At 39.9% G+C, this 20435-nt stretch overlaps 1 protein-coding gene and 1 long non-coding RNA gene across 4 annotated transcripts in view; one reads left to right on the forward strand and one right to left on the reverse strand.

The window, feature by feature from the left end:
- Positions 1-20435, forward strand: part of pacsin1a (protein kinase C and casein kinase substrate in neurons 1a) — a 32754-nt gene that overhangs the window by 2483 nt on the left and 9836 nt on the right. For 2 of the 3 annotated variants that reach the window (XM_080294822.1, XM_080294823.1), the window contains exon 2: positions 18730-18859. In XM_080294822.1, coding sequence (XP_080150948.1) covers positions 18800-18859 — 60 coding nt within the window. In that variant the 5' untranslated portion in view covers positions 18730-18799. Of the gene's footprint in view, positions 1-13045; positions 13302-18729; positions 18860-20435 lie in introns of those variants that run through there. The other variant, XM_080294821.1, reaches the window with a different exon arrangement.
- Positions 1167-11890, reverse strand: LOC145422896 (uncharacterized). Its single transcript, XR_013904080.1, has 2 exons — positions 11678-11890; positions 1167-1940 (listed from the first exon to the last, which is right to left on the reverse strand). It is a non-coding gene; the product is annotated as an uncharacterized LOC145422896 (long non-coding RNA).

Here is a 20435-nt window from a genome sequence, read left to right on the forward strand (position 1 = left end):
TATTCCGTGTCATGTTGAATTTCTAGAAATGTTTGCCCGCGCTCACTTCCCATAGTGTTTACAGTGTGTCTGCATTACTGTTCACCTTCTGTTTTCATGCTTGGCTTGTTTTGTTTTTGATTGTGGCAAACATCCTCCTGCTCAGGAACTATGTGTTTGAGTTTAATTATGATTTGCAATCATGTAATCAGTGGCTTGATGGGTGGTTTTCTTTAACCATTAACAGAATAGTTGTTATGTGAACATTTTATCAGGAATGCCCATGCAAGCTTAACTAACAGTTTTAGGAAGTTGTTTTTAGATTGTTTTTAATCCAACTTTTGGCCTTGTCTGCAATGACTGGGAAAGGATTAACACGAGCGTGGGATTTATGAGTTGCATTGCAGTTAAAGCTATTGTCATTTGATTGTTTGTTCCTCTGTTTAATGTGGAATATCTGACATATGGGCTCTACCGCTCCCAATGGAGGTTTGCTTTGCTAAATGGAAGGGGAGGATCAATACAGAGTACTGCTGAATGCATTCCATGCCAATTAAAGGGAATTCGTTTTACTTAGAACAAAGCAATTTGTTTTCAGATGAGCTTTTATTTCAGTCAGTTTGTTTTTGATCTTTTATTACAAAATCATGACAATTTGTAGGCTAATGCAGGAATGGGTGCCGAACACTGATGCATTCAAATAGTCTGAAACGCTGTTCTGTCGGATCTGTTTCTGTCTGTTTAAATGTCTCACAAAGAGATGTTGTTGGTGACCTTTTTGTTGTTGTTAGTCTCCGGTGTTTCTGGAACAACGTAGGTGTGGGAAACAGGACAACGTGTGAAATAGTGGGGCCTTCTCTAATGTGTTTGCTGATGAAAGGGTTAAGGGCTGTTGTTCCTCTGTGAAAAGAAGAGATAGTGCTGTCTGACAAGGTGTGAAAAAAGAGCCAATGTAAGAACAGGGAGTCTGAAGGGCAGCCGGAGTGTCTCATTTCTCTCCGTGCAGAGGAGGACACACACCGGGAAGACTCCTGTCCTTGGCACAAGATTTATGACATTAGAGATTATCAAAAACATCTGCGGTGCTTTTCACACCACACAAGGATTCTCATTTTGTTTTTCTGAAGCTCTTTCCATGACTATGATTTTTGCTCAAATCCAGAGATATTAAGAAAAGCGAGATGCCATCATAGTGGAGTTGATTTTAGTTAAAGAAAAATTAGGAGGAAACAATTTTATCACACGTGTACATGTGAACAGGATGAGAAACACTACGCACATATCACTAGGTAACATTATTCTTGTTTATCCTGTGGTGGACCCTAATGAATTACATCGATGTTACCCGGAGTTGTTCATGCAGCGTCATCACAACATGTCGGCGTTTGCCTCCTCTGAGTCATCATCTTGAAGCCGTGGCTCACCCTGAGGCAGAGCAGAGGCCCCAGTTTGTGTCGTGATCTTTTGGGCATTTCAAAATGGAGTCCTGGTGTGCACCTCCAGCGCACGAATCCCTGGAGTTTTATCAGTTCTGGTATGAATGGTTTCTAGATCAGTGGGTCTGTTGATGTTTTGATTAATAAGTGCACGGATGCAGAAGGTCGGGTGAGAGGGCTGAACACTAGTGGGTGTCTTCCTCATAAACATAATCACACAGAGAGAGAGAATAGGAGAGCCACATGTTTTTCTGTTGGTCATCTTAACTTGATACTATGTTTTCCGAGAGCAGTTGCCTGTTTTACACTCACTAGCCACTTGGTTAGGTACACCTTTCTTATACTGGCCCATCCTTTGGCCTTGAGAACTGCTCTAACTCTTTAAGGCAAATATTCAACAAAGTGCTGGAAAGATTCCTCAGAGACTTTGGTCCATGTTGACATGATAGCATCACACGGTTGCTGTAGATTTGTCAGCTGCAAATCCATGATGAGTGTCCACCACATTCCATTGAGATCTGGTGACTGTGGAGACCAATTGTGTAGAGTTAACTCACTGTTAACATGTTCAAGAAACTAGTTTGAGATAGTCGAAGTTTTGTAGCATGGTGTGTTGTCCTGCTGGAAGCTGCCATCAGAAGACAGGTACACTGTGGTCATAAAGGGAGGAACATTACCAATAGGGCATAAAGTGTGCCAATAATAATAATTTTTCAATTAGAAGACTTTGGAACTTGAGAAATATAAATACTCAGTTGAAAAGCACCAGTGGTCACAGTGAAGTGACCATGAATCAGCATTTTATAAGAATTTAAAGCATAACCAGCAGACTGCTTGCTGTTAGGCATCGAATAGAGCTGGCATTTCTCAGGCTGTTTCATTTGATGTGTGGGTTGCTTCATCACTTCTCTGCCTGAATTCAGTCGACCCGTCCATTACCTAAACTGCTTATCATGGTCATGGGATGCAGCAGCTCAGCTGAGCACACAGTGAGGGGTACACACAGAGAAAGATTCAAGCACACTGTGAAGCACAGATGATTTCCAAAAGCAATCACATTTTTGAAGAAAAGTAAAGCTGAATTGAACTACTTATAGCGTCATTGACATTGAGCATTGAATATTTTGGTATTAAAGACAAGGTGGCTGTACGATATAAGCACGATAGCATGATGCTGGAGCCAAGCTTACTGTTATTTTAATTACTAAATAATTAGATCTGTCAGCTATGGTGTTCAGACATTTCAAAAGGCTAAAGTCACATCCTCAAACTCTGTGATATTTCCTTACACCAGAATTTATTAAATGATTGAAAGCACCAAATTATCACATTTCAAGTTAGAACCGGTGGACTTTCAATATTTTGCTTGATAAATGGTCAAATGTTGTCCATTAATTTCCTCTCTGTGGAAATATTGACTGTGCCTGCATTAGCTGAAGCTTCACTTCTGTTTTTAATTATTAAGGTTTCACACTGGGAAGTAATTTGCTTTTTTTATATTTATACCTGGAAAAAAAAATACCGGCAAATGCCAAAGGAATAATTTGTGCATGGAATAAAATGATCTACTGAATGAAACATGTCAAAAATATGGTTGACCCTGATGAAGGCCACAAGCCGAAACGCGTTGGTCTATTATTAAAGATGTTCATCTTCCCTCAAGTGTTGCTGGAGTTCCTGCTTCGTGAAAAATATAGTTGAAAAAAGGTTTTAACACAATCTCGCTTACGTTATACATTGTTGTAACAGTAAACTTTGTTAACCTTTTTCTATAAAGTTAAACAGGCATACATGGAAAACAGCACTTTTTTAAGCTTGAAACTTAAATTTCAAAATAATATGAGTTAATTAGACACTGATGTAACCTGGGAAACCAACTCAGCATTATTGTTGAATTTTGTGTTCTGTGTGGGCCTGAGGCAGTCACACGTGTCAGTGACAGCAGAAAGACTTCAATCTGTAAAAAAAACAAAGCTGAACATATAAATTATCATTTGCATCAACCGATCCAAACCATATTGCAGATTTCACACCAAAATTAGTCATTTTTCCACACACCATTTTCATCACAGTTTACTATATTTGACTAGATTCTAATCATCCCAGCATTAATTATATTCAGCAGGTGGTGCATTAGTGGTTAAAGTGTACAAAAGAAACTGGTATTATTAAATATACCCCATTGCTCTATGCAGAGTTTTATAATCTCTCCATAACTGTGATAGTTTAAACTGAAACCCAGATAATTTCTTAATAACCTTCTGCCATAAAGGTGACTTCTGTTTTGACACACCTGGGGTTGATTTTCATTTATATTCCAATTAGGTGAAGTAGCAGCACTTTAACCAGCTTCCTGTTAAAAAAGAAAAAGAAAAAAACTCATGCTTTGTTTTCCTGCAGGGGACCGACAACTATCTCTCTCTTAGGTTTATGGAAATCTGACCTCCCATTGGTGGAGAAGGTGAGTTGTTCGTGTTTGTGCCAATTGTCCTGTGTGCTGGAAGCTAAGTTTAATCTGAAGATGCGGATGGATGTCAAAGGGACGATGCCGAGCACAGACCCACAGATCTGAACAGTTTTTTTTTATGTATAATGCTAAATGCACCACTTGAGTTAATTAATAGCTCTTTGACACTGGTGTTAATATTTGATGAGACTGTCGCAGCCTTTTTATGGGCAAACTGAAGGTCAGGTCATCTTTGTTGCTTATTGGAGACTTTTAAATTGTATTATTCCGTAAGTGGTGCACTTTGTGTCGTGTACTGCATGATTAGATGTAGGATTACAATGCAATTAAAGGGTTGGATTTCTCCAACAATCAAACTGACTGACTTGTACTCTCTATGGTAGCATTAATGTTTTGACTCAACATATTCTCGTGTTCTTTTCTTAGAAGAGATTATCTCAGATTTTATTTTTATTATCTCACTAGGAGTAGATTTCCCCGTCTCACAGGAAAGACTGATTACCCAGGAGGAGCTATTGATTTTCCTTGTTTGATCTCTTTGTTCTGTGGGCATTGGGACAGAATTTCACTGCGCCGGGGAGGTTAAGCATCTGTTTGATGAGCACAGTCTGGTGTTTGTATATGCAAGAAGGCTCATCGGAACATGATGGCCCAGCTCAGAAAGGCTTCTCCAGGGATGTTGTGCAGTTTGGACTAAGTCAAAGCTGGGTCAGAAGAACCTATATAGATTGTTTTTATTAGTAAACAAAGTATCCTGGAATATGTAGCACACATAGAAGATCATTGACACATTTTTTTCTCATTCTTTCATTATACCTGTTAGCTTTTCTACTTTTTCCCATTTAAACCACGCTCTCTTTTTCAGTGTTACTACCGTCAAGCTACATTTTTGCTTTGTGTCAATTCTTCTTATATGATTTCTATTTAATTAACTGCCTTAAATTAAAATGTCCCTATTTTGTTCAGTATTTCATAATCAGGAAGTGACCTACACCATAGAAGACTTTTATAAAACTCTATCCAGTCTGTATCCAGTCATTATTCTGTCTGTATGGGCAAAATGGATTCATGTTACTCACCTGCTGCTTCCTTATTCACAAGGGGTCACCACAGCAGGTACCTCCACATGTTTGATTTGGCAGATTTTTACACCAGATGCCCCTCCTGACACAACCCCAAAGGGATTTGTGTCTCCTGCTGATATCAAGGTGGGATCTTTTGCTTGTTAGGTGAATGTGTAAACCACTAGCATTAAAGCCCTAATCTTCTTTATTCATTGTATTGTCTGATCTCAGCCACACCCTTTAGCAATGCCTGTAAACCTCTCCTAATTTCAGATTTAAATTTACACTTGATCACTGTTTCCTGCTGGTGGCAGCTACCACCAGGATTCATATTTTTCTTTCTTCCACATTTAGCAACCACCAGTTTTGCCTTGGCTCATAATCAGACATAAACATGAAGCACTTTGTGAGCCAAACTGGCAATGCTTGTTGTCAATACTTTTGATAAACATTAACAGAAGACAGTGCTATGTGCCAACTTTAAGCAATCATATTTCAAACCACAGCTGCTGTTTGCCATGGTCTGAAATTGTGAAATCTGATCAATTAGTTAGATTAATTACATTTTCGTTTCACTTGACAAATCACATTTTTAAGTAGTCAAACAGGAAATGAGCTGACTCTGATCCAACAAGTCGTGGTCTAAATTTTTGCAACTCAGGTCTGGTTTGTGTATCAGATCTTCAGTCCCCAGCTCTCTGACTGGACACATGGGGAGATTTGTGAGTGTGTATAAATAGGAATGTAAAGTGATTACACAGTGGACAGTGACACATCTCTGGATAAACTAGTGTTGCTTATTTTCTCCTGTCAGTTTCCTGCTGATATGATTATAGGAAAGGTCGTTTCAGTTGCACTGTCTCTGACTACAGATGCATTTTAAAACTTTAAATTAAATTCAAAGTCTTTCGAGAAGCAAATCCTTTTACTCAGTTACCCGTAGTGAAACACATCTGTGCACTTTGGGGGCCAGAAACTGTTGTTTTCACCCTCCATACCTTCTCTAGCCCCTCTGTGAGCCCTTGGTTTTTCTCAAGCTTCTCATGTTCCTTCTTACTGATCTTGCTATCACTTGGTATAGCTATGTTATGTGCATATGTAGCTTGGTGTAGTATGCATCGTCCTGCATATTATTCCAGCCACTGGGTTCTGGGGTTCCATGTATGCCCTGCCTGCTAGTATATTACACCCTGCTGTTATGTGCTGGATTGTCTCAGGGGCATATTTGCACAGTCTGTACTTGGGGTTTTCCCTGGTGTGGTAGCCCCCAGTGTAGCATCCCTGGCTGAATGATGGTCTCTTATACTGATGCTTCACAGAGGTTTTATTGGAAAAGTTTTCATTGAAACGTTCAGTGAAGACACCGTAAGAGCTAGGAGCAAAACAAAACCAACAATATTACTACCATAACATCAAAATATCAAGGAAACAAATTTCTCCTGCTAACATATAGCATACACATCAAATTTACATCACTCAATTCAGGCAGTGCAAAGGTTAATCTAGTCTTGCAGTCTTGAGTGACTGCCCTATCTACTAGGAGCTGGGGTTTTGCACTTCTGGTGATTCTGTTCTGGTGTTCCTTTCTGGGCCCTGTTCATGTATTGAGCCATGTGCCTGTTCATCTTAGCTGGTATGATGTCTGACAGAAGCTTCCATGTTGTTCTGGGGCACGTTATTGGCCAGTAGTTGGATGGGACCAGTCCCTTCTGGAGATTCTATAGGGATTAGGACTGTCCAACCTTCAGTTAGCCATTCAGAGTGTGTCTCAGCCATTCAAATTGCTTTTTTTGGGTCCAGCTATCAACAGAGGGTCCAGGTTTCCAGCTTAGCCATGATCTTTTCTGTGAGGTTAGCTGCTTTCACATTCAACGCCTTAAATGCATGAGGATATCTCCCACTGATGTTCGGGCTCCTTCCTTTAGCATTGTGTTGTACCTCGTCAACACACTATAAACACACACACACACACACACACACACACACACACACACACACACACACACACACACACACACACACACACACACACACACACAGTATTGTTGCTGTTCCTAGTGCTGTACTCTTCTTCTGGACAGAGGTTTCTGATGTTGTTCCTTGGATCTCATGGAGCCGCTCACCCAGTTGTAGGGGTCACTGCATCGAGTGCTCCGATTACCACGGGAACTGCCGTTGCCCTTGTCTTCCACACCATCTCTAGCTCCTCTCTCAGCCTTGAGTATTTTTCAAGGATCCCCATGTTCCTTCTTCTTAATGTTGGTATCATTTGGTATACATCTTCCTCTGTCTTCCTCTGCTTCTGCACCATCACTATGCCCCATTGTTTAGCCATCTACAGTATGCCCATCTGTATCTTTCTCTCTCTCTCTCTCTCTCTCTCTCACTATACATATATATAGATAGATATGGTTTATCAAACTTGAAGTATCGAATTTAAAATAATCTGCAGCACACTCACCCTCTCTGTAATAACTGCACCTCCCACTCCCTCTTCTCACAAATGCACATAGACACATACAGACATTGGTTTGAAAGGCAGCCCATCAGTATTCAGAGCAGCATCTGGCAACTAAATGATAAGAAGGCGGAAAGCTGGTAGGTTTAAAGAGCTACATTCCCAGATTGATTATTGCCATGCTTATTTATTCACTGCCTTCCTCTGTTTCTTCTAACTGCCTGGACATTAGCAGAAACTGGACTGGAACCAGAGGCCTTCATCCTCTCTAATGCAACATTCAGGCACTGCTGCATGTCTGCAGTTCATTTCTTCATCACACCCCATGACAACATGTCTGTCTCCCCCTCCTCGACTCTGTTCTGCTTCTCCTGTCCATCTCTCTTCGCCCTCCCCTTGTCGTTTTCCCTCTTATTCACCACTGTCACCAGGAGGCTTGTGGCAAGAGGCTTGATAGTTACATAACCACTGCAGCAGTGCTCCGGACACTGTGATAAATCACAATGCTTGTAGCAAATGTGTGCTTGTATTTGTGTGTATTTCTATATGGGCTGACGAGTGTGAAATGAATCCTTCTGCCAAAAAAGCATTTGAACACTGGAGACCTCTGGGAGACCTTCATTCAGTTGTCCCTTCCGATCTGCAGACGATGATGAATTAGAGAGAAAATAATGAATACTTGACCCCTACAGTGAGGAGATCCTCCAGTGGCTGTGTGCAGTTTGCGGTCATGGTTTGGGTCTGCTTAACCAGGAAGGGTTACTAAAAATAAATAAAGCTTTTCTCCATTCTATGGGAGTAGTCTCTATCAGGACAATGCCCCCCACTAGCACTCACTGAATGGCTTGCGGAGGATAAAAATGAATGAATCGTTGCTAAGGCCTCAGCAATCACTGGACCTCAACTCAATTGAGCATCTATGGTGGTTTTAGGATCAACTAGTTAGACAGTGATGTCGCAACACAGAGGAGAGGACTCGAATGCAGACACCAGGCACAAACCCAAGATCAAAATCCAACCAACTTGGAGAACCGTGAATAACCACTGCATCACCACGACAACTGTGGACATCTGACTGTCAGTGTTTAATCATTGTTTAGTATTTAAGTGCTTGGTTAGTGGTTGATTAATTCCCTTTTTGAAACAGATATTTTTCTTTGCTAAAAATATTGTTAATAGCTTTTGTTTCTTTTGTGCTTTGCAAATTAGTCTCACTGAGAGAGGCCATTACCTTCTCTCTGTGGTGATATTGAAACTACGTGCAAACGATTGAACCCGAATCCTGTTTTAAACTGTTTGAAACTGACACACAGTTGGCTGTCATATAACAGGCAGCATTGGTATGTCAGCATCTACCCCTCTCAGTCCCTAACAGCTCCATGTGACCTGTAGATGGCAATAACCTCTGCCCTCCCTGTGGGTGGGGGAAGAGAGAGAAAAATTCCATATAAAATCACTGTAAAATTGTAATAATTCTTTTGCATTAGTCACATTTCACTGCTTAGGAACTACTGTGTGAGCTTCTGTTCCGGTAGCTGAACAATAAAAAATCTGGCTGATTCACACTATTATGCACACAATAGATATTGATTTAAAATCATATAATCCATCCAGAAGTTATGCAGAAACTGTATTCTTGTGCAATAGCACAGAGCACATCAGATAGCTGAGTCATCCCGTGCATGTTTGATGACCCGTGCAGCTACTCTGCACAAGCAAAGGCCAGCAGGGACTTAGATTTTACTTCATAGTATGTAGCTTCTGGGATCAGATAAAGAAATCTGAAGCTGGTGATAAGTAACTGCTCTGCGGTTATGAACACAAATTAATTGGAAGAATATTTGATGAGTTTGATGCTGGTGACAGATTGAAAGCAGCATTCTGTTGCTTCAGGGTATAAGAGTCAGGTCTGCCCTCATCACAATAGGTTAGGATGAAGCAGATTCCTTCCTTCATTACTTTCTGGTAGTTATTTTGTCCCCAATAGACAAGAGATATTTTGCTTTCTGATTTTATACTTTCTGATGAAACTATGAATGAAACATTGCTGGTGTTTAGCCACAATAAGAACACGATAGGGTCGATATAACCTCAAAATTTTATTGGAGTAATTCAAGGACCTTTGCAATGATGATATTATGAAATACTATGAAATGTTTTATCTTTGACTGCAGCTCAAAGGCAGCAGCATTAATTAGTGCAAACAACATGAAGGGCATTTCTGTCCTTCTTTTCCAATTAGCGACTCTCATTGATGGCAGACTACCTCATTCGAAGTGTGAATCTATTGCCTCAAGGTGCCAGCAGCAGCATTATAGTGCAATAGTAATGACCAAGCATTATATACAGTGGCTCAGTATAAGTCAAATGTAAGTACAAAAGTAACCTAGGTGGTGTTTTTCAGTTGAAATGTGAAGTAGAAAAGAATTGTTTAGTTTCCTTTGTAACTCTTCAGGATCCTGAAAAATATTGTCATCTAATAAAATTAAAACCTGAAAAATATTTTCTACCTGGGATATTCTATCTTGGCTTGAGTGCTTTACCCGGTGGCTTAAAGCACTCCTTTACCACCATGTAACTTCATCCACTGTTTCTTCTTTATGTCACATGTAGTGCATTTAGCAAGTGTTCCAGCAATGCTCGGTGGAGTCATTGTTTACATTGGGGTTGTGCATCACTAGAATTGCCTCCTTAATAGCCCAGTTGTGCTTGAAGTAGAGAAGCAAGTTTGTTGGTACCAAGTGTAGCAGAAACAGTATTCTTGCATATTTTTTGCCAAATATTGGCTTTTGGTGAAGGTTGTTGAAGTAGCTCCTTTTTAGGTATTAAATAATCATTGGGGGGCATGCGTTGTTGTTGTGCCCGACAGGAAAGGTAAATGACATTGTGATTTGACACTGGCTAAGTTGGCTGGCTAAGACTATGTTTCTTCCAGGCTGAAAAATTGTTGTTTCTAGAAGAGTACTCCTAAAGAGTTTATCTTGTACCATAATAAAGTTGATACTTGTGCTTTATTTTATTTTGAAAAATATGCTGATAGCTGTTAATTCAATTGTAGTTCAAGTCTAGTCAGTTCAATTTGATTGGTTATGAGAATCAGAATCCTTTACTAATTGTGTGGTTAGAGTTGCTACAAGACAATAAGAACAGTAACAGACTGAACTAAATTAAACAATATATAAATATAATTAATTAAATAATATATTTACAAGGCTTACTAAACACTCGATTTGATTGCAGTTTTAGTTAGTTGTGTGAAATGAGAAGAATCGGTGCGATAAAGTTAGATCTCCGACTCGTGAATAATGCCCGTTATCCTTGTAAATGACAGAAAGTTAGCTCTAAAATTCCACAATGTAAATAAATAAGTAATTGTCTTTCTATAGCACATGTAAAACCAAAGTGCTTTACAATAAAACATAAAGGTGTTCTTAAAAAGTCATGCTAAATACACTTATACTATATACATTAAATAACACAATAACCTGTTCGACCACAGTTCCAGAGATTAGCAGCTTCCAAAAGCTTGACGAAATAGTACATAGTTTCACACGGTACACTAGGTTTACTAATACTAAATTCTGTTACAGTAAAAAAGTCAGTTTAGCAAAAAATAAACACCAGTAATTCCACATCACATCTGACTTTATTCCTGGAAAAATCTGCCACTTTAGCTATCTAGCATTGGCACTGTCAGTGACACATAGCTGAATCTTTTTCAGTGCTCTTTCCATTTATCATATAGCCCCAGGATGGATACACTATATAAGTATAGTGTGCCATTGCCAACATTTTGAGCACTGTGAGTACACAGCCCACGTATTCCAATGTACCTTCTAAGCCATACTTGTCAGTGTCTACATACTTATGCTTAAGATATGCATTTTCAGACAAAGCTCCAGTTTTGCAAAGACATCAGCAATGCAGTAGCACAAGTCTGAGTGATGTTTACGTACATAAGAACAAGAATTTGTACATAAAAAAATGTTTGTGTAGCTCATCTCTGTCATAATTTTCCTCCTTTTCGTCAGAAGGAAAATTCTGTTAATATTTTGCAGTTTCAGCTGCTTTTTTTTTCCAGTGGCCATGTTAGCCGTTAGCCAAAACAGTGGAACATGAAGGGTGTTTCATCCCCAAATACTGCTGCACACTCCCCATTTGGATCAACATGTCAGTTTACATTTGACTCTCCTATTCCATGCTTCAGCGAGCGCTGCTAGGGCTCACAGCATTTTATGTTCAGCTGATGAATACGAAATAAGACTCTCCTCACCTTCCATCCTCGCTGGTTTTTCCTCCCTTCCTGTTTGTCTTTCAGTCTATTGCTCTGCCTTGTTTTGCGTGCTGTTTCTTTAAGGTCTCTTCTCTCCATTTCAGTTCAGTGCACCACTGGTCTCCTCGAGTTACCCTCTTGTGTACACTGGCGCTAACACTCAGGGACTTCCTACAACTTGGCTATTGGATGGACAGCTGACAGAGCGTCACTGAACCAGCCTTCTTGCTTTTGTCTAAAGCATCGGTCACATGGCTGGCTTATAACGACAGCCTCGGCTGTTACGACGTGTGTGAAGTCTGCACTAGGCAGCTCTGTCTCCTGGCAACATCCACCAGCCTGCTTATGCTGTGCTGCACCGTGAGATGAATCACATCTTTGTACCGTCAGCTGCCGTTCTGGCTCCGTGGCTCTCTCTCTATTTCGCTCGAGAACAGCCTAGCTGCTTGACCAGCCCCTCACTTTGTCCTGACCGTGCTGTACTTTCTCCCAGCCTTTGTCCCTCCTCATTTCTCCTAACACATCCCTCCCTATCTCCATCTGGAGCTCCATCTCCTCCTCTTCTCTTCTCCTCATTCTCAGTCCGCGTCACTCTCTCTCTCAGTGAAAGGCCTCCCTTTCTTCTCATGCGTCCTCTTTTACTCAGTCAGTAGAAGGGGATGGCATGCTGAGCTCAATCAAACACAGTCAACAACCATAGTTTAACAAAAACCAACTGCATATGAAAACACAAGCTGCTGCTTTTATTAGTTTCTTCGATTTAAGATATTAGTCGTTTTTATTGCTGTAGAGCGCGAAACTGTTACTGAATTCATTTCGGGTAACCAACTTTGCCTTTCTGAAATGCCATTGTCTATATTCAGAGTGGAAAGAGATGGCTTGGTAATGTGCTGGAGTAAAGTTAGTTCATCTCGCTGAAATCTTCTTACTGTAACAAGCTTACATGTTTGCTGTGGTTCCCATTCAGTGCTTTAAAAGGCTTGTCAACACTGGGCCTTCTGACTGCATTAAGAACATTTGTGACACTTGGATCAGCAGTTTTCTTTAATTCTCTTGGAAGCAGTTTCTGCTCATGAGGTACAGGCTGGTTTCACGTGTGTTATGTTACTGTAAACAGGAGTTCTGAGCCATGGTGTGTCAGCAATGCATTTGTAATGCTGGTAAAAGTTAACTCCTTGGGAAAAAACAAAACAAAACTGACAAATGTGGAGTCTCACAATAGCGCTGTCCTGTTGGTGTACAATATATGTTTCATCAACAATAAATTCCTCTTCACACTTCTCGTCTTTCTGTCTCACTTGTCCTACCCGCCTCTTTGCTCTTCTTGCTCGTGAACTCCCTCCCCCTCTAAAGCTATTCAAATGGCACACTGCGGGATTATCCCTCAGCCTCTGAGACACGCTGGTTTGGTCAGACTTATCGTCCTCTCTGGGTTTACTTCGGCCACAGAGGTCAAAGCTGCAGAAATAAAATTTGCAACATATCGTTTATTGTTTTAAGAGCTGATGTAAAGGACATATTTGGACTACAGTTTAAGGAGTTTGCTGTTTTAAGGAGCTGCGCTGTGTTTTCAAATTTGGATATTGGTTTTCTTTTTTCTTTTGCAGTGATGGAGTCAAACATGGTACGTGAATATGCAGAAGGCTGGATTGTAGCACTCAGTTATGTCCTTTTTTTGGTCCACAATCAAAACAGGTTTCAAAAACATTAAGATTACAAAACGGATTGCTTTGTCAGCGGGTTTTTTTGTTGTTTTTTTCAGTGTGTGGGTTGTTTGTGATTTTCAATTTGCAAGACACATTCAAATGGATTTGCACAAAACAGCTATTATTGTTGTAATATTTCTTTGTGTGTGTTGCTATGCTTTGGGTGTTAAGTTATTATACAAGCCTTCATTTAGCACCATCTGTACCAAGCTTACCATGATGCTACAGTTTAGTTTTTTTCTGTAACATTCCTCCCAGTTAAATCACAAGGGAATGAGAGGTGTGTTCACAGCCACTCAGGTGGATTAACCTCAATAACTGGAGTATAAGCCCCTCTGTCTCTTGGGACACAGAGCACTCTCACAGTGGACCAAAACTGTGAATTTTCTGTCATGTATTCTCTTTGTGCTGCTGGACCTTCTAAGTTTACGCTGATGACGTTTGAGTTCTTGGGCATAAAATGTTCACCAATATCATTTTATTACTTTCTTTATGTGTTTTGTTTAATAATTAAACTCACTTCAAAGTTCTTGCCTGTCATAAATACTAAAAACAATGCCTCAGACATTTTTGACTACAGCGACGCTCCTGGATGTCTGAAGGAATTTGTGAACATGCTTGTGGAATTACCTCTAATACTTTCTAATCATTAACATTGTGTAATATTGAATTAGTGTTCCATGTTTGGCTATGAGGTGGGACACTGGTATTGTGCCAGAGCTTAACTGGCTTTGATGTCACTAGGTATTGTAGTCACTGATGCCAAAGCTTATTGGGTGACTTGGCTGTGGGACAGGGTGCTGGACCAATGGCCTTTCTTGGCTGCTAGGATTAAGAACTGCTACTTTAGGGCTACTTAAATTTTGAGCTGCATGAGGTTGTCTTGCATCATAAAGTTGACTGTTTACAGTGTATGGATTTAACTTCATTAAACATAAATGCACATTTGCATGTTGATTTAGAAAGTGAAGTCTGCCCTTTTGCTCTTCTTGTGTTCATATACAGTGCTATGGAAAAGGAATTTCCCTCTCACACGATTCAAATCATCAAAAAATGTTAGTAACAGACAGAGGTAACTTGAGTAAATACAAAATGCAGTTTTTAAATAATAATTCAATTTATCAACTCTGTCCAAACCTAACTTACCCTGTGTGAAAAAGTAACTGGCTGTCTCACCCTTGACAACAAGAATTGCAGTCAAGCATTTGCAATACCTTGCAAGTCTTTCACGTTGGTGTGGAGGAATTTTGACTCACTTTGCAGGATGTTGTAATTCAGCCATGCTGAAACGTTTTTGTGCATGAATGACCTGTTTACGTCATGCTATAGTATCTCAATCAGGTTTAAAATCTAGAATTTGACTAGGTCCCTTCAAAACCGTCATGTTGTTATTTCTCTGAGCCATTCAGAGGTGGAATTGTTGGTGTGTTTCGGATCATTGTCCTGCAGCATAACCTGAGTGTGCTTGAGCTTCACGACATGAAGTGACAGCTGGACATTGTCCTTCTGGATTTTTAGGTAGAAAACAGAATCGTTGATTCCATCAATTACAATAAGTCGGTCAGCTCTCGAAGCAGCAAAGCAGCCCCAGACCATCACAGTTCCACCACCATGTTTGACTGTTGTTATGGTGCTCTTTTAATGAAATGCTGTGTTGGGCTCTTTTGTGACCTCCTAGATGAGTCGTCAATGTTCTTTTGGAGTAATTTTGGTAGGCTGACCAATCCTAGGAAGATTCAGTTCTGTTTTAAGTTTTCTCTCTTTGTGGATAATGGCTTTCATCCTGGTTCACTTGATTCACAAAGACGTAAAAATGTCTTTATAACTCTTTCCAGACTGATAGATGTCAGTGACTCAGCTGTTTGAGATCTTGGTCTGATGTGCTGCTTTTTGAGACCTTTTAGCCTACTTAACTTTGTCAGACAGGTTCTATTTAAGTAATTTCTTGATTCAACAAGTCTAATAGTAATCAGATCGAGATGTGGAACTAAAAAAGTACACATAGGTCCAGGTAGGTTTGTATACCTTTTTCCCCGTAATCAGTGAAATTGTTCTTTTGCATCCAGATTATCTTTGTCTAATATTAAAATTTGTCTGATCTAAAACATAAAAGTGTGAAAAATATGGAAAAAAAACTAACAAACAAGGAAGTGAACAAATGCCTTTTCACAGCACTGTATGCATGCATGCATAGCATGAAGATGGTTCGCTGAAAAGGACTAAAATGATTACATGTCAATTCTAAACTTGGAATTTAGCACATTTTTAAAAAGTTAAAAGTGTCAAGCCTTAGTTGAGCATTAAATGTGCTGATATCTGGAATTTGTTATCTAACAGTGAAGCTACCTCTTACCTAGCTGTTCTCAGTTAGGCCAACCCTCCCATTTACCATAAGCTAATGACAGTTAAGCTAAGGGCATGAGGTAATGGTTCATGTGCGGACATCAGAATATAATCAGTATTCTCACATGTCAACGAAAGTGCTCACAATTTCCAAACATAAAGAAAGGGGATCTTGTCAGAGATTGAGTTCCTTGTTTGTGACAAGGACAGAGGGGTAATTGGAGTCTTTTCGTTGTCATGGACAGCATTCAGTTATGCTGGGTGTGGCTGGCATCTATTGTAAAATACTAAAAGTCCTTGTATTTGTTGGGCAAGTGGTGAGCGTGGCTGACATATTTTCTCTGTGTCACATGGACTGACAGAAATGGAAGCTGTCCTCAGTTTTGAGAAGTGGGTTACTGTGGGTGTTCCCCTGCTGATCACACTTTTCACAGAAAGTACTGCAAGCTGTACAATATCACATAACATACTGCATATATGGGAAAATCGCTGGTGGAACTTTACACTCCTGTCTCATATTCCTCTACGGCACAGGTGTCGAACTCCAGGCCTCGAGGGCCGGTGTCCTGCAGGTTTTAGATGTGTCTTTGATCTAACACAGCTGATTTAAATGGCTAAATTACCTCTTCAACATGACTTAAAGTTCTCCAGAAGCCTAACTAATCATTTGATTCAGGTGTGTTAAAACAGGGTGAGATCTAAAACCTGCAGGACACCGGCCCTCGATGCCTGGAGTTCGACACCCCTGCTCTAAGGCATCTGTTTTCCCAACCAGTTTAAGTCATTAGCTGTAATAAAGCTGATTCATACTCAAAATGACAATCATGCTAATGTAATATTTTTCTTTCTTCAATATCTTTATTATGAGGGTGGTAAGTCAAGTCTTTGCATTTTTTACCATTCGTCTTCTACGTTTTGGCAAACACACTTTGCATGTCAATGCATTAAAAGCTTTGCGTGTCTTATTTCACAAAGTTTATCCCCTATTTTAAGGAATACAAGCGGCACTGACTGAACAAACTTATTGGTGGTAGTGCTTAGGCAGTACTTTTTTTTTCTTGGCCTTGGATGGGAAAACATGAAGTATAATGTCATGTCTATCTTGAACCACTGCACAGGTTTAACAACATTCAGTAGTTCTGTAAGTATTTAAATTCATAAAACAACAACAAAAAAAAGCTCAGTATTCCTGTGTATATATATGTGCAGTTGTGAAATGTGTCACTCACTCAGAAAGAAGACATTGCACCTTTTTTTCCCCTGGAACTGTTCGCTGCATCTGAAAGGCTCAAGTTGTCTTCAATCCAGTCTGTGACAGTAAAATTGCTAACTCCTAGAATAGCTCTGTTGTTTTGCAACCAGCAGAGAGTGCACTCTTGATAATAGTCAATGAATGAAAGCCTTGACTGCAGAAGAGCCTCAAAGACTGGCGTAAGCCTGGTGATAGTAACCAAGGGCTTTGATGAATACAGCTTGGCTAAATCAGTTATCTGTCGTCTGTAGAAACACTGACTGAACTGGCAGCAGACTCAGTCACGCAGGGTGCAAATGTGTTGTTGAACTCCCTGATAATGTGTTCATGTCCAGACTTTCTGTGAAAAAAAAAGTTACTACTGACAATCCTTTCCTTGTATGACTTGATCTTGTGGTTTGAAGCCTATTATTCCTCTCACAGGGAAAATTACGTTGTTTATGTTGTTAATATAGAAAGTGAGGTCAGGCCAGTTCAAGTCGAGCCAAATACAGAAAGCTGTTTTTTATGACTCATTCCAAGGATGAAGGTTGTTGCAGGAATGAATTTGTTCTTGACAGCAGATGGAGGTTGAAGGATGAAGCATGAAGGGCTAGGCTACTGTTTGAACATAATACTCCTTGTGATGCAGCCAGCTGCAGAGCGCTGAGTCAGTTTATTCTCTGAAATGGCCACAACTCATCCTTCATCTGCTCTGACCTATAGTTAGCATACCTAACCATCCAACCCGATATCACAATAAAGCGTGTATCACGTGTACCACCATGTCCAATTCATGCTTTGCCTCTCTCAGGTTGGACTGTGCAGACTAAGAATCAATTAATCACACCCTTCCTTAATAATAATTTACAAAACTCTTTATCATTTTAATTAAAAGTGTTAGTAGTGTTAAAAGTTGTGTTTTGCTCTGTTGGGCCACATACAGAATTAGATAATAATTAAATCCACTGTAATTATAAAGACCCAAGAAACCGTGGCAGGGGAGGCTATAAATTTCATTGTCATACCGGCTGTTGCAGCGCTATGAAGAGCTCTCTGTCAAAGGAAAGACATTAGTCATGAGGACAAAATAGATTAGGTTTCAAACAGAGTTCAATACCAATATAATGGCAAGCAGTTTCTTCTGCTTGCACCTCTGTGGTAGGGTATTGAGTGAATGTCAAACAAATAAATATCAATCACCTTAAATACTTGAGGAACTGTGTTATGTACACCTTACTATGCAATCAGCAATCAAACAACTTAATTAAAGAACGCATTCAGATGTATAAATAGGAGTGTTGATCTTGTTTCCATTCTATTTTAGGGCGTTAATTACATGATTCTATATTTACACACAAGGTGCATTTCCAGGCAGCTAAACTGTGTAACTATGTGTAGTGTGTATGTGTGACAGCTAATTCTCAGATTTAATGTGTCAAAGGAATGGGGGTTTTCACTGTGGAAGAATCGAGGTGTGTGACGCTCCACTCACTGTGATGTCTTTTCTAGGACACACCAATCTAAGAACCCCCTTCTCATTCCTCAGGGCACAGTGCTGCATGCATGGCGGAGAAGACTATTTTTACCTCATTATTATAAACGTCTCAGATAGACACCCTACCTTGAAAGATTCTTTTGAGTTACCAGGAAAATAAATTGTCATAGTTTTGTTACACTAAGTCCAGCTCGGCCATGTTTTTAACTAAAGTTTTTGCTTTCTTGTGGTGTCGCTGTCTCTCATTATTGTTGTTCTCTTTTGCCTTCTTCAGTGCATGAGGAACCCAGCTCTTCTGCAGAGGACAGGTTTAGTCATTAGAGTGCTTCGCTTCATCCAGGAAAATGTCTGGCTCCTACGATGAATGTGCAGGTGGTGACGACACCATGGACAGCTTCTGGGAGGTAAAGCCACCATCATATCTGTTCTCATGGATTTTCAAATTGTACCAAAACCTCTCACCCTCCATTTCTATTGATTTGGCTTCTGAAATCAAGCAATGCTATCAGTGAAATCATGAAACTGTTCTTAGAAGTAAATGCGTCACACACATCTTAATGAGGCTGTTTGATATCCATCCCCATTGAGTTTCTAGCCAGAGGGCCACTTGTGCTGTCCATTTTAAAGAAGGGTTTGATGCTTTTTGCTTTAGTGCCAAAAGTTAAATTAGACTCTCTTATATCTACCCATTATATACGCTTCATCATCTTCGTATAGTGGAAAAATACTGATGACTACAGTATGGACTTCAAACCCTGCAAAAGAGGGGTCATTTTGAGCAGTAGTTTGATGACTGCTTCAAAACGCCTTCGTCTAATATGATGGAAGTACAGCAGTTAGAGCGCTCAAAGTACTCAAAATAAATAAGCAAATTTATTACACACAAATTATGAAGTATGAGGAAAAGTAAGGCAGGTTTGTTTATGAACCTTTCACCAGCAAGGGAACTCAAACTGGCATGCTTAAGGCAAAACGTAATGCATTAAGACAAGCTGTAAACCAGAGAGCAAAGTAATATAGGAGGCTAATTTGCATTTTAGCACGGTGTGTTTCTTTTGCTCCAAAGGGCATCATAAAAGTTTCCTCTTTATGAACAGAAAAACATTTTTAAATAGCATTATCATAAGATCAAATTTTAATACTGAGGATAAAGTCAGTAGATAAATGTTAAGGACATTAGCATATTTCCTTGTGGCCAGTTTCATAATAACTATTTCTTTGCTGAAAATCTAAGAGTTTAATATAAATCTGGTAGAGACACTTCCTCAGCATTTTTTGTTTTGTTATTTCTCTATAATAGTGAATGCACTGTTAATCAAATTTGCTTTAGATCATACAAACTGTGTTAAGGGTTACAGTTAGCCAAGTAGTAATTTTGTCCCCTGGTGGAAACACAACTGTGTGTGTGTGTGTGTGTGTGTGTGTGTGTGTGTGTGTGTGTGTGTGTGTGTGTGTGTGTGTTTGCACTTTAACCCCCCCAACTTAGTGATAATGAATTCCCTCAGTACAGAGTCTTCTTTGTGTTGTGGCTCTTAGCCACAGAGACTCAGACAAAGAGCCTCAGTCATCAGCCTCTCTGAGGCAGCCTTTCACCACATGCACCTGCCTATATCGTCTCAATACTAGCAGCACAGCTAGAGTCAGTTTATGGTTTATCAATGCTATAAAAAATGCTGTATCCTCATGTTTTGTCATCAGGAAGGCTTGTGTTTTATCCACACAGAATGGTTTTGCGGCTCAAACAGAGGGGCTCAGGTGTGTTTTCATGTGTACAACCAGTACACCAACGTGTTGTTGTTGGTGTGACTTGGCAAACTGTCACATAGGACAAAACTCATACCGTTAAACACCTGTCTCATGGCCTCCCTGCAGCTACCATCTCAAACAGTAACCAAACATGCGTGCTCACGTCAGGACCAATCAGAGTGCAGCTTTACAGCCAGCGAGCATATCAGAGACGCACTCCATGATCTGTGTTTG

Source organism: Astatotilapia calliptera, chromosome 20, assembly GCF_964374335.1.
Source record: "Astatotilapia calliptera chromosome 20, fAstCal68.1, whole genome shotgun sequence".
In the NCBI taxonomy this organism is placed as follows: domain Eukaryota; kingdom Metazoa; phylum Chordata; class Actinopteri; order Cichliformes; family Cichlidae; genus Astatotilapia; species Astatotilapia calliptera.